Source organism: Nicotiana tomentosiformis, chromosome 7 (genome assembly GCF_000390325.3).
Source record: "Nicotiana tomentosiformis chromosome 7, ASM39032v3, whole genome shotgun sequence".
NCBI lineage: Eukaryota > Viridiplantae > Streptophyta > Magnoliopsida > Solanales > Solanaceae > Nicotiana > Nicotiana tomentosiformis.
This window is the reverse complement of record NC_090818.1, coordinates 10,667,659-10,683,654: the sequence shown is the minus strand read 5'-3', so window position 1 is coordinate 10,683,654 and position 15,996 is coordinate 10,667,659. Positions and strand designations below refer to the sequence as shown.

Genomic DNA, 15,996 nt, shown 5'->3' with positions numbered 1-15,996 from the left:
AAATAGTGGCTATTTTTCAATGACTTTGCAAACGCTGGCTATTTTTGAATTACCAATGCGAAAACTGGCTAGCCCGTGCTATTTTTACTTTGTAGCTGTCACTGGTATATAATATACTCAGTGTAAGCAAATGTATAATAAGTGTATATATGTTTGATTAAACATTGATAATGCACTGCATCTAGCCAAAATTTATAAAAAATAATGACTCGGAGTTTTTTTTTGTTTTTTTATGGAGCTTACTCAGTTATTCCATTGCCAAGACAAAAACTTTTTAGCACCAAATGGCTCAGTAGGCTTGCCATTTACAACAATTGCAGTTAAGGAAAAACCAAAATGTTGAGTTTTCACTGCTCATAACTTTGATAAGAAACATGTTTTTTTATTACTTATTCAGAAATAATTGATCTGCGGATCTAGAATTTTGTGGACAAAATCATTTCCTTGTATAAGAAAAGAGTCTAGACGGTATTAGTTATCCATTTGTATCATTTTAGCTTTTGCTTAGGATTTCAAGATACCGTCTTTTTTATGTAGATCGATCAAGTGATCCTCCCGAGCCCATTACCATTTAACAACAACGTATGGAAAATGGCATTGTATAGGTGCTCTCAAAATAATAGTAAAAAAAAATAGACTTTTTGTATATTTTTTGTATATATATACATTTTTGTATGTTATATATAGAAAGTATACAAATTTTATACGCTTTTGTGGCTATCGGATGTAAACAGTTTCAGGCTTTCAGCCGCGGGAGTAATCTTTGCCCTTTAACGTACCCATATCATATAGTTTTTGTTTTTTTCTCATCAAGATCAAAGTTGATGTGAATTCCATGATTTAATTATCTTCTCTTCATCTTGGTTATATAAATATACATGCAGGAAATGAGACTACATACAATTCAATTCCCAGATTCTTGAAAAAGGAATTAAGGAAACGTGTGATTACATACTGAGGAGAGCTTGAACAATGATCTTTTATTTACAGTCAGGAGAACAAGTAAAAATGAAATAAAAATCTGACAAAAAATTATTATATGCCTATAAATGAAGAGACGCGGAGGGGAGCCTTAGAGCAACAGTAAAGTTGTCTCTGTGTGACCTGTAGGTCACGGGTTCGAGCTGTGGAAGCAACCTATCCTAATGCTGCATTAGGGTAGGCTGTATACATCACACCCCGGGGTGCAGCCCTTCCCCGGAGCCTGTGTTAACGCGAAATACCTTGTGCATCGGGTTTGTCCTATAAATGAAGAGAGGTATCAACATCAGAGTTTTCAAATTTACGTTTTGCACTAAAACCTGACCAAAAAGTTGGCGTCTTCATAGCTTTGAAACCTGTTTGTTTGCTGTTATTCAAGCTGAGTCCAAGTGAAAGATGATCCTTTTCAGATGGAAAAATTACAATTTGATCATGTTGCAATCCTTGCTTATTTGCAGGAATACAATTCTTGGTTGAAATATTCATCACCTCAGGTTCTGGGAACAATTTTAGTGTCTTGTCTTCTCTCTGTTCTCTTGCTTTTTCCAATTGTCTGAATCTTTCTTGTAATAGTGCAATTGAAGGACCTGCAACATTAGTATCATTATTCAGCCTTCCCATCAAAGACTGCTTTAAACAAAGTGGATATATAGGAAAAAAGTCTAGAGATCAAGAACAGCTTCAGAATGTGAAAACTTATGTTGGTTTTGCCTTAGTTTGTGCGCATATATATATATATATATATAGGAAAATGGCTAAGTATTTTTGTGTTGGTTTATTGAAATTTCACAAATGACGTATTAAGGAGGCGAGAATCGGGCGACTAAGGAAGAAAATCCAAAAAGAAATGTTCTGAATGATTATGTTAAGGTAGGCTATTTTCAGGCGGAGCCACAATGTTGGTTGTGGGTTCGACCGAACCCAGTAACTTTTATTCAAAATTTATATTTGTATTAAAAAATACAATGAATATGTACAGATTATTAATTTAGAACCCAGTAACTTAAAAGAATTATAATCCCGAAATCATAAGGTTCAAGTCCTAGCTCCGTAACTGTTTTGATGTGAGTATAAAGGCAGGAGGACTTTTTAGAAGAGGAAAATGGTGAGAAGAAATGTCCAAATATGATGTATGTAGTACTTGGAATATTGTGTTAGAAGGAATAAAGGGTTAGGTATTGTTACGTCTGTATGTTTTTTTATATATTTTTGTTGAGGCATTGTTTGTTTTATTATTTCTGTCTTATGACTTCAACATCCAAATTTTTGAATAGGGGAGGAGAAAGCCATGCACTAAAGACAAATATTGTAGTGGTTATCTTTTGTGAAGTTTTGTTGGTGTGAATGAACTTTCCCTTTCTCATTTTCTTTTTTCTAATGTGGGGAGAATCCAACCAAACAGTACTAGAACTTCCCAGAGATAAAGAAAAGCCCAAACAAAACATGAATCTAAAGGAAATGTATTAGTCAGAAATAGCATTCAAGGGCATGGTCTAAATGGTCAATAAAAGAGGATGAAAATCATCAAAAGCAGAGATTAAGTAATTTTTTTCCATCTACCTTAGTTTCGGTGGACAGATCTATCCGGTACCAGTGAAGAAGCCAAAAGTTTTGCTAAGGATACTCAAGATTTAATATATATGTATAAAAAGTAATATCTAACCTATATAACATATATACTATATAATTTTTCGACGAATGGCGTTCGACTAATAACCTTTTATTGGTTATTGCTCCGCCAATCAATACTTGTATTGGTGGGAGATATCAGAAATCCAATAATGTACTCATATCATATGATGCTTGTATGATGCATACAACAGTATTAAGTAAGGCTGTCCAACGGGACGTCCCGACCCGTCCCACTTAATTTTAAATGGGATGGGCCCATGTTAAACGGGACACGGGATGGGACGGGATGGCTATTTCGTCCAGTTTATCCCGTCCCGCGTCCCTTTTTTTTGAATTATATCCGTTGGGCAACGGCTATAATTGTAAAAATAGCAGTCCCCGACGGCTAAAAATGGCCATATTTGGCCCCCACTCCCCCAAAACACCCCCCCTCCCCCCAACTTTTAATATAATCCCTAAGTTTATTAAATTATACTTTGGCCCTATTTTCTAGTATAAATACCCCCATCCTTCTTCATTTTTTCCCACAAAAATAAATCATTCTCTCTCAAATCTCTTACATTCTATCTATATTATTCTCTCAATTTTCTCACAATCAAGTGATAAGTTTCAAGCATTTGGATAAATTTTTGGAGCAACTTTCAAGCTTCAAATTAATTCGTCAAGTATTTGGAGCAATATTTTGGGCAATTTCTTTAAGTTTCAATATTTAATCACGGTGCACTCGTTCCATCTCCTAATTTATATATATATATTGCGCATTATTTTAGTGCTTAATTTTTGTGTTTACTTTACGTGTTCTATTTTCGTATTTCATTTATGTTTTTAATTTTTGTGTTAACTTTTTAAATTTAATTTCGTATTTAAATTATGGCACCTAAAAATGTATTTGGCGTATTTAAAAAAAACTAGTAAAAAAAATAGTAAAGGTGAAAGTAGTAGTAATCCTAATCCTAGCCCTTCTGCTATAATTAGAAAACATATAGATGAAATGACTCATGTTGATAAAACTTTATTTTCCCAACCCCCGCATGTTATAATATTAATTTCGGAGAACAACTAGATCATGAAACTTTACAAAGACAATTTGGCAATGATATTTTTATTGAGGACGAAGAAAATGAGGATGAAGAAAATGAGGAAGAAGAATTAGATAAAACACCCACTAGTCCCGCAATACAAGCTCCAACTCAGAGTCAATCTCGGTCTAGAGCTTTATCCCCTGTACCTCCTGTAAGGGATAAGCCTAAGGGTGAACGTCCCAAAACATCACTTGTATGGAAATTTTTTAAACATGATAAAGTCAATCAACGTGCTACATGTGAAATATGTAAGCAACGATTTGCGCACACCAAAAGTGGTGGGACGGGGGGTTTATCTAGGCACTTAGGTAGGGACCACAAAGCTTTATGGATACAAGCTAAAATAAAAGCCGGACAAATATTGGATCCTAGCACCGGTACTAGCACTCCTAGTGGATCTGGCTGGGGTTTTAATTTTTTACAACAGCAGCTTGACCCTGCTTCTGGTACTATTTTACGTCCCTTTAACAAAGATAGAGATCGTGAGAACTTAGCAAAAATGGTGGCTCTCTTTGGCTTACCTTTTACTTTTCCTTCTCACCCTACTTTTGTGCATTATATACAAAAAACTTATAATCCTGTTTTTCAAGGTTTTCCTAAGACTACAGTTAGAAATGATGTTTTTAAATTTTAAACCGAATATCTTCAGTATATTCGTTGTGTTTTTTTTCACTTAGATTGTAAAGCGTATATCACATCTGATATAGGTCGTAGTCCTAATGGTTGTGATTATTTAACTGTTACATGTCATTGGGTTGATCATCACTTGAACATGCAAAAACGTATTATTGGTTATAAATTTGTTGATTCAAAACACTCCGGAGCATATATTGTAACTATTGTTCTACAAATACTTGATTTTTATGGACTCATTGATAAAGTTTTAACTATCACCTTAGATAATGCTTCTGCTAACACAACTGCAGCAACTAGCTTAAGAACTATGGAAACAACAGGTGGTGAAACTGCTCCTTCTACTTCTAAGTCTAGAGTAGAAGTTCTATGGGAAGATATGGATGATATAACAGGTTTTGATTCCTCTATTGATGATGAACTTGATTCTTATCTTAATCAAGGATTGGAAAGTATTAAAGACGAAGAAGGCAACGAATAACTTTTGGCATGGTGGAGGGAGCGTGGCAAGGCTTTTCCAACACTTTCAATAATGGCCCGAGATATCCTTGCTATTCAAGCATCATCAGTAGCATCGGAAAGTACTTTTAGCGCGGCAAGATTTCAAATCGGAGATCATAGACATTCATTAGCGGAGGACAACCTAAAGATTTCCGTATTATTCAGAGATTGGATTAATTCAGAAAGAAGAAATCTTGGTTTTGAAAAATTAACCACTAGGGAAGAAGAAGAATACAATGAGATACTTAGCACTGGGAGCGATGACGGCATGGAACTCATGGAACATCAATCAACATTGCCAATTCCAGAACAATGTCCGAGAGAAATTATAGATAAGTTACAACGAAGTTATATAGGAGATTACAAATATTAATATGATAATTTGTAATTGGCTACTAAGAGGCCTAGTTCAAACAGAACCCTTCCTAGAAGGTGGTTGCGTAGATTAGGTGCTATTCAAAAGAATTATATTTGTATGTGAGATTTGAAAGTTCTATTAATAAAATAAAAGGCTCTAAGCGTTGAATTTGTTTTATGAATTGTCTTACACTCTTACTTAGTTACTTAATGGCTTGAAATTATATTAAATAAATTATAACTCTATTATAAATTTATAATTACTATAATATTTCATTACAAGTCTTTTGTTTTAATATTTTATAATTCTTTACTTAGTTTCCTAATTTTTGTTTAATTTTTAAGTTTATTAAATAAGTCAAAAAACTAGATGTTGCAAACTTTAAAAACTTAGTCATTGTCAAAATAATATCCGTTGCCAAACTCAATGCTTAAATATTTTTTTTTTTAAAACGGCACTTAAGGCCCGCGAACCCGTCCCGTCACATCCCATTTGTTAGCGAGACGGGATGGGCCTACCGTCGGCCCCGTCCCGTTTGTTAGCGGGACGGGATGGGCCTACCGTTTGTCCCGTCCCGTTTCGTCCCGCCACCGTCCCGTTAATTTTATCCCGTCCCGTCCCGTTAATTTTGTCCCGTCCCGTCCGACAGCCATAGTATTAAGTAAAATGAATAAGTGATATGGCACTAAAAGTTGAGATGGCTCCAAATACTAAAGAATAAAATTCATAAAAAGCTCATTCAGTAGCGACATTATATATTCGTAATATAAGACAAGATTTGGCATGCATGATTTTTGGACCTCTTTTAGCGACGCATTCTGTTGGGTACTATTTCCACGTAGGTCAACAAAATTACAGAAACTTCTTCCCTTTTTTTTCTTTTTTTCTTTTTTGGATTTCACTTTGTTTAGTTTTTTTTAATATCCATCAGAACCTTATTATGTCACACAAGTTGTATTCATCATATCATCTCAAATATTTGGCATCTGATAAGTGTTGAATAAACACATTGAATGTAACCCGACGTGAGATAATACTCAAGGTGCACGCAAGTAGATTCAGACACCACAAATTAGCAAAAATAAACAAATATAGCATAACCAATAAAACACAAAAAACTTTTGTGTGTGCATATCTTATTACCTGTAACTATGTCTAAAACAAATACAAGTACAAACAGCATCCTGCTCAACTCGAAATCATAAATACAACGACACAAAGTAAATGTTCATCAGTTGTCAAAGATTTCTGAAGCTAAGCAGGATTATGTACATCAAACTGCTCTGTTATACCTCCATGTTAATTCAAAAAAATGGGACTGCACTCTTATTATTTACAAAAATCTTGTATTAGAGGAGAAGAGATAAAAGAATGAACCTTTGGACCGAGGTTTATGTGTTAAAGAATCAATATGGCTGCTCTAGTCAATGCTTGAGGTTTGATTCCTACTTTGCTGGACATGTAAAATGCCATAAGCAAGTGAGAGTTGACAGCTATCAGAATGGATCCTGCAATAGAACACAAAGAACAAAGTTAAACCCTGATTAATTTCCATCCCGACACCAAAAGATATCAGGCCACGGAGAAGAGTTGTTGATCTTCTATTTACATATATATCAAGTTTTACATCAACGCAAAGAAGGATGAGGATATAAAGAGTCCTAGCCTAGCCCTCAAAGATACAAATAGAATGTGCAAATTGAAAAGCTCATTCAGATGTTCTCCATTTATTTTAAATTTTTGCCTTCACGTCTCTTTTTTCTTTTTCCTATTTCCATAAGCATCGCCCCAAGTTTTTAGATCAGTGAAGTAAGAACTGTGGCACCTTTAAGAAAAGTCAAGAGGTCCCCTAGATGTCTAAGTTACCTAGTCGTATTTTTATTTTATTCTTTTGATAAGCAAAAGTTACCTAGTAGTATTAATACTGGCTTTCCTTAATCTCCACGCTAGGTTCCATTCTAATAGGGGGGAAACATATACAGAAATAGATATACAGGCAAGACTATGTACAATGGAAGTTAATCATTCCCAAAAGCGAAAGACTTACATCTCCTTTCCCTTTACATTCCCAACTACCAAAAATATCAATTTCTTCTCATCAGCATTCATGACTATAAGGAAAGCAAAGCAAGAGGGCCTTTGAAGGACCAGGAGAGAAATGGAAATGAAAAACAACAAGATACAGTAGAGCAAAACACTTCATAGACAAAGAGACGAAAGGCTTCATTATTTTGTTCCATGTGCAAGTTTTTTTCCTGCTATTCAGATTAAAAATTCTTATGCTTCCCTCCTCTTCTCCTCGTTTTACCACTACGGCTCCTTTGCACTAAATTAGAAGTTCTTCATTTTGAGTTCTCAAGTCAATTCATGGATAATATAAGTAGGTTGATGATTAAGTCAATTCATGGATAATATAAGTAGGTTGATGATTATTCCTTCCTGTTACTACTGTAGTTGTTGTCAATACGATAGTATTGTTATTATAATGAGTGAACCATAATCTTTCTAGGCTAATTAATAGAGAAAAGGACATAATTTTGTTAACTAAAGCTAATTTTCTTGTGGAGATCCAAAAATTCTAGATAAATCAAGTTTCTATTTAAGTAAACGTGAAACCCCCATATAAAAGTGGTATAAAAAAGGTTGGTATCTGGAGAAAATAAGACTTCCTATGAGGAGTATCCGATCACCTACAATAAATAGGATCCCAAAGGTACTCCATTTTTTCACAAAATAAGAGCAGTGACCCTCTGCTATAAATAATGAACTTCCAATCTCTTCAAAAGTCAGATTCCTTTCTCTCCAAATGTCATGAGTGTTAAATAAGCAACTTCCCTAAGCTCTTTTCATTCTCTTCCTACTAGTTGCCCAACTAATGAACACGCCCTTCAGTTGCTGTCATTACCTAGTCAATACCAAACAGGCTACAAATTGTGGAGTCCAAGCTCTTTCCTTCTCTCTTTTTTTTTTTTGAATGACAGTGGTGTCGGGGTCAATTTGTGGACACCTCGATTATTCTATCAGGTATCTGTTACCTCTCACCAGCATAAGTTCCGGGTAACTCAGCCTTTCCTTTCTCTTCCTGCTAACTGCTCGACTTAAAAACAAGGCTTTAACAGTTGCCAATATTACTTATTTCATATCAAACAGGTTCCAAATTGTATCGACGGCTGTAGAAACTGTCAGTGCAACAATAAGTGGATCACATCTTTCCCTTACCTCTTACACATATAACACCAACTAATGAGTGATCTTTCTCTTCATCAGATTTTCGGTAGCAAAGATGGCCCCCCTAGCTGCCAACCAAACAAAGACTTAGGGGTCGTTTGGTTGGGAAATAAGTCATCCCAGGATAAATTATCCCGGGATTAGTTATCTCACCCTCCCATAGAGATGAAAATAACATTACAATCCCGGGATTAGTTATACCGCGATTTTATCCCAATCAAACGTGGGATAAACTCATCTCAAATTTGATCCCGGGATTAATTATCCCGGACCCCTCGCACCAAACGAGTCCTTAAAGTTTTATTTGCACCCTTGGTGCTATACTAAGGACTACAGAAAGTCTCTCAGTAACCTGTGAGAGAGAGAGACTTAACTGTGAAAATCCTTTGCTCTGTCCTTTCACACTTCCAGGACCTCTGACCTCAGTGAAAAAGCCGAATATTGATCTAGCAGTCCTTATCATCTAAGGTTGTCCACACAATCAGATGTCCAAAATGAACTCTCCAGACTTCAATCTAGCGAAGGTTCACCACAGTTTAGACTGCCTCACAGCCCCAGATTGATAAATGGGAATCTTGATTTCTCTGAAAAAGCAGCTCAGTTGAACCACTCTCCCGGATGATAATCATGTGGATTAGGGTTCACATACACAAGAAAAACTTGGTATCTTTGAAGATTCTCATACAGCAATAAAAAGTTAAATTCAGGTGTTGGCGACTACATTTTGAAGGAGCTTTATGGAGCTGTCTAGTATAAATGTAGTTATCCTAAATTCCTAATTCAGCCAGCCTATCTCATCGTGATTTGAAATACTTGCAACTAAACATTCGAGAGCATTCAACTTCTATGTAATCTGCAGTGAAATTGATTTGATACTGAACAAGAAAGCTTTATACTGCTCCATTTCACACACAAAAAAAAGGAGCCTTATACTGCTTGACACATTTGTTCTGTTATATCTTACCTTATAATCATGGAAACTGAAACTTCCTTCCTCATAAAATAGCCGCTTTCCTTCGAAATGATTAGTTCAATACTAAACAAGCTGATTCTTAGAATAAAAGGGAGTGAGACCTTTAGAGATTCACCGCTACTCTTAAACTTTGAGCGAAAGTATGAGACACACCAAATATAAAGGGTTTTATAGATCAAGGGAGACGAAGTTTCTTCTTCAGTTTTTTCCGTTATATTGACCATGAAAAAGGCTGATTATCTTATTCTTATATCATGCTTCACTTAAACTTCATTAAGAAGCACGAATATGGTGGGGGTGGCAGAGCAACTTTATATACCTTTTTCCTTTTCACTGTTTATGTGAGATTGTGATCAACCATCAATGGGCGAAAAGTGAACCCCGATGCAAAGATTGCAAAAGACAACTGCCTATTCTGATTATTTGTATCAAGAGGTTAATATGAAAATACTACTATGTTCGGATACATGAATAGCAGACTGCTGCTGCTGTTTGTTGTCAGGGTAACTTTGATAATCTTTAAGGCTATTAATCCTAAATGAACTATCTTCTCTGATGGCAGAACGCTTGATGACTAAGTCTCAGAGATTCTGAAAGCATAAGGAACTAAGGAAGGAGCTTTTGTTTTGTGGATAAGGAATGAACTTAATTACTATTCTACTACAATGTACCATCAATTCATACACGCTCCTTCCATTTCACTAACTGAAGATTCTTCACTATTTGTAATATTCGAATCTTTCACTGCTTGGTGTTGAATGTTCATCTCATTTTGATAAACTGCATTAAATCTTTCTTCCTATTTTAGAAAGAGAATTATTCTTAATGAACATGCACCGACTATTCATACAAATGTCTGCATAGATTATTTGGCAAGCAAATGATGTCAGAAGTCCCAAAATTGAAACAACCACATACCCAATATAATCCGACAAGTAGGATCTGGGAAAGGTAGTGTGTATTTAAGTTGCTCTGACACGGGTACGGGTGTCCGACACAGGTGCGGATCTAGAGGTCGGATCCTTTAAGATGGAAATTTTAAGATTCGGGGATACGGATCCTAGAACCGACACGGGTGCGGGGATCCGACTAAAAATAATTCAAAAATAAAAATAAATATATCTCTAAATTATGTGGAGTACTTACCTATAACTTGTTAATGTGAATTTCTTCTTTATTCGTGTTTTTGCTACTGTTTTCTTATTTTAGATAGTCAAAAGAATCAAAAGCTTAAAGATTTCAAAGCAATCTCCACGTATAGTTTTTTGGGATCAAGAAAAACTTGTCCTTTTACGGTCAATTGAAATGTATTATTAAGAGTAAATCAAATATAAAAAGTTAGGACAGTGATGGGCCCGAGACAAAAAGGCCAATTTACAGTCAATTAAAATGTATAAATAAGAGTAAATCAAATATAAAAAGTTAGGACAGTGGTGCGCCCGAGACAAAAAGGTTTGTACACTTATATATGCTACAGTAAACATGGTCATGACAGCAAGAAAGTAAAAAATGGTCAAAAAGCATATCACTTTTTAATGGTCAAAAAGCATATCCTAATTTGTCTCTAAGTCTTCTTCTTCATCCGCTCTTCTCTGCACTCACCTCTTCTTCTTTCCTTCTGTGAGTCTTCTTCCCCAACAAAACCTTTTCCATGTCTCTATTTTTTTTTCCAGTACAAAACCTTTTCCTTCTCTGTTTGGTCAACGCACTCGATCTTGTTTGACCGGATCCGACACAGATCCCACACCCTTACCCGTGTCAGTGTCGTGTCGACACGGCTACGGCACCCAAATTGCCGTGTCCGAGCAACTTAGGTGTGTATGCAGCCTTACCCCTAACTTGTGCAGGCAGAGAGGTTGTTTCCAATAGACCCTCAGCTCAAGCAAGCATGTATAATCAATCACAACAGAATAGAGAGATTGATTTTGAAAATTTACAAAAAAAAAACCCGGAACTCAACATAGCTATTATAACTGATTATTATGCTGGAACTGACGTATAAATGTTGCATAATCACAAATGGCAAGAAAGTGTATATTAATCTAGATACTTAAAAATGTCAACAATTAGATTGATGACTTCAAAAGAAAGAACCAATATATGGTACTGCTTCACCTATAAAAAAAAAAAAAGGGCAGCCCGATGCACTAAGCTCCCGCTATGCACGGGGTCCAGGGGAGGGCCGGACCGCAAGGGTCTATTGTACGCAGCCTTACCCTGCATTTCTGCAAGAGGTTGTTTCCACGACTCGAACCCGTGACCTCCTGGTCATATTGTACTGCTTCAACTATTCCCCAAAAGCCACTTTGTTTATTTTAATTTTACTATAATAAGCAAACTTAGGCAAGAGAAAACAAAGTTTTAAAAGGCAATCTCACGCACCTTCTGCATTTGACCTGCAAAGGTCAGCTCCTTCAACATGAAGCTCAGCCAGAACTCAGCTTACTCGCATTTGCAGAGCAGCTTCTGAAACAGAAGGTTTTTTTCTGCTTAGCTTCCTCTTCAAACAAGCTACAGAGAAAGTAGTTGAAGCAACCATACATGAGAGGCTATATTGTTAGATGAAAAATAAACTTACTTATTTCTGATTCGTGGAGCTGCAGATCAATTGCACCTCAAAAAATTCATTTGACTTGCATCATTTAACCATCTAGTTTAGACAATTCTCTTGCCAAGATAACATATGTCTGGAAACTAATAGTGCAGCTCTTGGACTCCATGACATGAAGAAGCTTCATGCACAATTCAGATTCTCTCTCCTTCAGTAAACCATCAATCAGAATGGTCCAAACAATCTCATCACTGTTCCACTGTTTCCCAAGCATGTTTTCAAATAACACTTCAACTTCTTTTAGTCGGCTTTTTTTACAGAGAGCACAAATGAGTGATTGATAAATTGACAAAGGAGGCCGAAAACCTTGTAGAATCAATGAATCAAATATTTCCATAGCGGCGTCCATTTTCAGATTCTTGCAGTAAGAAACTATAAGAGAGCAATTTACTGCACTAGTGGGACTGAAGCCTTTCTCTCTCATATGTTTTATCAACTGGTCTGCCTCAGCAGTTTTACCTTCTCTAGAAAGGCCAAGAACTAAAGTACAGTATGTGCCTGCATTTGGCTCACAACCAATTTCAGACATTCTATCTAAGAGAGTACATAACAGTTCAAAACTAACACCCTTCTTGCTAGCTGTGCTACTATACACTGTTTCATGCTGGATGGCGACCTCCCCTGAAATCAACTGACACTCCTGTTGCAATCCTTTCAACAAGACACCATAGGTTCTATAATTTGGTTCACAGCCCTTATCAACCATCTGGCGAAGAAGTAAAAATGCATGATCTAGTCTACCCAATGCTACAAAACCATCAATTAGTGAAGTATATGTCACATAATCAGGAGCTAATCCTTTTTTCTCCATTTCTCTGAGTAAGCTCTCTGCCTTATCAGCCTGGCCTTCAAGACATAAACCATGGATAAGCGAACTGTAAGTGTACAGGTTAGACGTGCAATTTCTTCTTTGCATATCATGGAAAATCTTAAATGCAAGATGAGTCCCCCCATTCCTACAAAGCCCGTCAATCAAAGTTGAGTAGGTGATGACATTTGGGAGCAGTCCACTTTCTGCAATCTTATTACAAAGTCTCTCTGCTTCCAAAAGCCTATTTTGTTTGGACAAACCATTTATAATAGCATTGTATGTTTCAATGCCTGGACTGCAACCACTCTCTTCCATCCTTTTAAGTAATGCGAGTGCATCGTCCACTTTCCCTTCCTTGGAAAGACCATCAATTAAAGCTGTATAGTTGACCTGGTTTGGACTTAAACCATGCTTTATCATTTCCTGGAAGAGAGCAGAAGCCGAGTCAAGCTTGCCCCTCTTGCAGAAACCAGAAACAAGTTCTGCATAAGTCCATTCATCAGGTTTACATCCATTATTCTTCATCAAATCCAGCAGTCTCACAGCATTGTTGAGAAAGCCCCGTTGAAGGTAGCCACTAATGAGGGTATTATAAGTAATCACTGTAGGAGCCGGACCCACCTTTAGCATTTCAGTGAGTAGAACCATTGCCCTTTCAATATTCCCAATCAAGCATAATCCATGGATAAGTGCATTGCAAGTTATAGTGTTGGGTACGTATCCATGTGCTTCCATCCAACGGAAAATTCTAAAAGCATTACCAACTTTTCTTGCTCCACATAATTCATTTATCAATACATTGAATGTAATCATAGTTGGGAGCAAACCTTTTCTAATCATGTTGTGGTACAATCCAATCGCCACTTCAAGGTGGCCAGATTGAGACAGCCCGCTAATTAGAGCTGTATATGTCTGGACATTCGGTTCACATCCCCTCTTTCTCATGCTCACTACAAGATCAACAGCCTCCTTCTCCCGTCCAACTGCACACAAGGAACTAACTGGAACTGTGTATGTATACACAGTGGGTTCAATGCCTTTCTCAATCATCTCCTCAAGCATACCCAAAGCCTCATCAACTCTCTCCACCGTGCAGAGTCCATTTATAAGAGTAGTATAACTTGCTGCATTCGGATCTATTCCGTCCTGAACCATCCTATCAAACACCATAAACGCTGCATCCAAATCCTTGTTCCTACAATGCCCAAGAATCAAAGATGTATATGTAAATACATCAGGACTCAGTTCGCGCTGATAAATATGACCCATTATCAACATGGCCTCCTGGACTCTCCCTTTCTTGCACAATATGTTTATCATAGTATTAAAAGTCAATAAACTCGGCTCGATTCCATTACTCATGATTTCTTGATAAGCACTCTTAGCTGCCTCAACCAAGTCAAACTTACCCAACTGAATCAACAAAGTATTAAAGCTATACAAACTGAACCCAAGACCTTTTCTGCTAAGTTCACTTAAATAGTCAATAACCCATTTCATTTCCTCCTCATTCCTACAAGCTTTGATCATTAAAATCCTCACATGATCAGCAGGAGCAAATTTCTTATCAAAAACAAGCCTATTTAACATCGAAACATAACAGCTCATATCGTGTTTGTAAAAATGCCTCTTAGAAACCCAATAAAAAAACTGCAAAGCTACTTCAGTATTTTCATGGATCTCAACGAGTTTTGCCACGTGGCGGGGTCTTAATTTGGAGCTCAAGGATTCAAGCTCTCTGCTTGTCTTCCATTGCATTCGCGGATTAGACAAAATTTCAGAAACCTTTGAAACAACGAAAGAAAAATTCCTTTTTTCCGGTATTGTATGTAGGGAATCAAATTGTTCATCAATTTCGGGTATTGAAGAAAATTGAAGACGGCCCAGATGAGAGAAACGCCTGGGTTTAAGGGACTTTAACATTTCGAGCGGTGAAACTGAGGATAATAACAGTGAGAAGAGTTCATGGAAATGTTGTAAGATGGGTTAGAAAATGGAGGAGTGTTGTTGTTGGGTTGAGTCATAGGTGAACGTGGTCATGAGAAGACCACAACAGAGATGGTGAAAGAGAAGAGAGAATAAACGGGGGGCTGCGTAGGCTAATGGCATCAAATTTGAATAGCCAAACTGGCCCCAAATGCTTGCTCCTTAAATGGAGTCCCTAAAAAGATTTTTAGGGTTATTCTTGGGTTTCAAAAATCGTCTGAGCAAGATGGACCTAGTGTTACTATTTCTTTTCTTCTTCTTTTTTCATCCAATATTGTCTTTGAAACTTCAATTCGATATCTCTTATTAAAAATTAGTATAAAATTCACACGGTACGGACATTATTAAAGAATATTAATCATGTCAAGTTATAATTTAATTTATCGAGCAAATAAGAGACACTATTGCTTTAATAGTTGTGATTGAGCAAATTAGAGATATTGTTGCTCTAATTCCACTAATATCGTGTTTATCAATGCAACATAGGCAATAACATAATCTTTTTAACACTAAAGGAAGCAAATCAAATAATCACCGAATAATTTCTGTTCTTTATTTTTCTTTACTAAATTATCTACTAATAAAGCAACAATCTTCACGAATTAGAGGTACTAGTATTCATATTTCATCTTATTTGTGTGTCCATATTTGCTTTTGAGCTTAAATTTGAGTATTATAAAAAGGCAAGGAAAGAGGCAAAATTAGTAGTCATAGCGACTAAGACAGCAGCATTTGAACGATTATATGAGGATCTTGGGGGCAAAGGAGGTGATAGGAAGTTGTACGGGTTAGCCAAGATTAGCGAGAGGAAGGCTCAGTACTTGGACCAAGTGAGGTGCATCAAAGACGAAGATGGTAAGGTACTGGTGGAAGAGGCGTGTATGAGGCATAGATGGCAGAACTACTTCCATAAACTCTTGAATTGGAATGAGACAGGAACATCGTGCTAGGTGAGTTAGAGAATTCAAAGAGTCGGAGAGATTTTGGATTTTGTAGGCGTATTAAGAGCGAGGAGTTTGAGGGGCAATGCAGAAGATAAGCAGGGGTAAGGCGATTGTGCCTGACGAGATCACGGTGAAATTTTGGAAGGAAGCGAGTCGGTTAGGCTTGGAGTGTCTTACTGGTTTGCTTTCGGAATTGGCGGTAGAGTTTCATGATCTCATTGTACAAAAACAAAAGTGATATCTATAACAACAACAA

The 15,996-nt window shown here is 36.6% G+C and overlaps 1 protein-coding gene across 4 annotated transcripts; it reads right to left on the bottom strand.

Moving 5' to 3' along the window:
- Positions 1-916: 916 nt before the first annotated feature.
- On the bottom strand, positions 917-15,050 carry LOC104110378 (pentatricopeptide repeat-containing protein At5g65560-like). Of its 4 annotated transcripts, XM_070181313.1 has the most exons (4): positions 11,967-15,050; positions 11,771-11,854; positions 6,565-6,695; positions 917-1,568 (listed from the first exon to the last, which is right to left on the bottom strand). In XM_070181313.1, the coding sequence occupies exon 1, from the start codon at positions 14,731-14,733 to the stop codon at positions 12,031-12,033; it is 2,703 nt and encodes a 900-aa protein (XP_070037414.1). In that variant the 5' UTR covers positions 14,734-15,050; the 3' UTR covers positions 917-1,568; positions 6,565-6,695; positions 11,771-11,854; positions 11,967-12,030. The 4 variants fall into 4 exon arrangements, with proteins under 4 accessions (XP_070037414.1, XP_009618148.1, XP_009618145.1 ...); XM_009619853.4 differs by lacking the exon at positions 917-1,568 and having other exon boundaries at positions 6,294-6,695; positions 11,771-11,899; XM_009619850.4 differs by lacking the exon at positions 917-1,568 and having other exon boundaries at positions 6,294-6,695.
- Between the last annotated feature and the right edge of the window lie 946 nt (positions 15,051-15,996).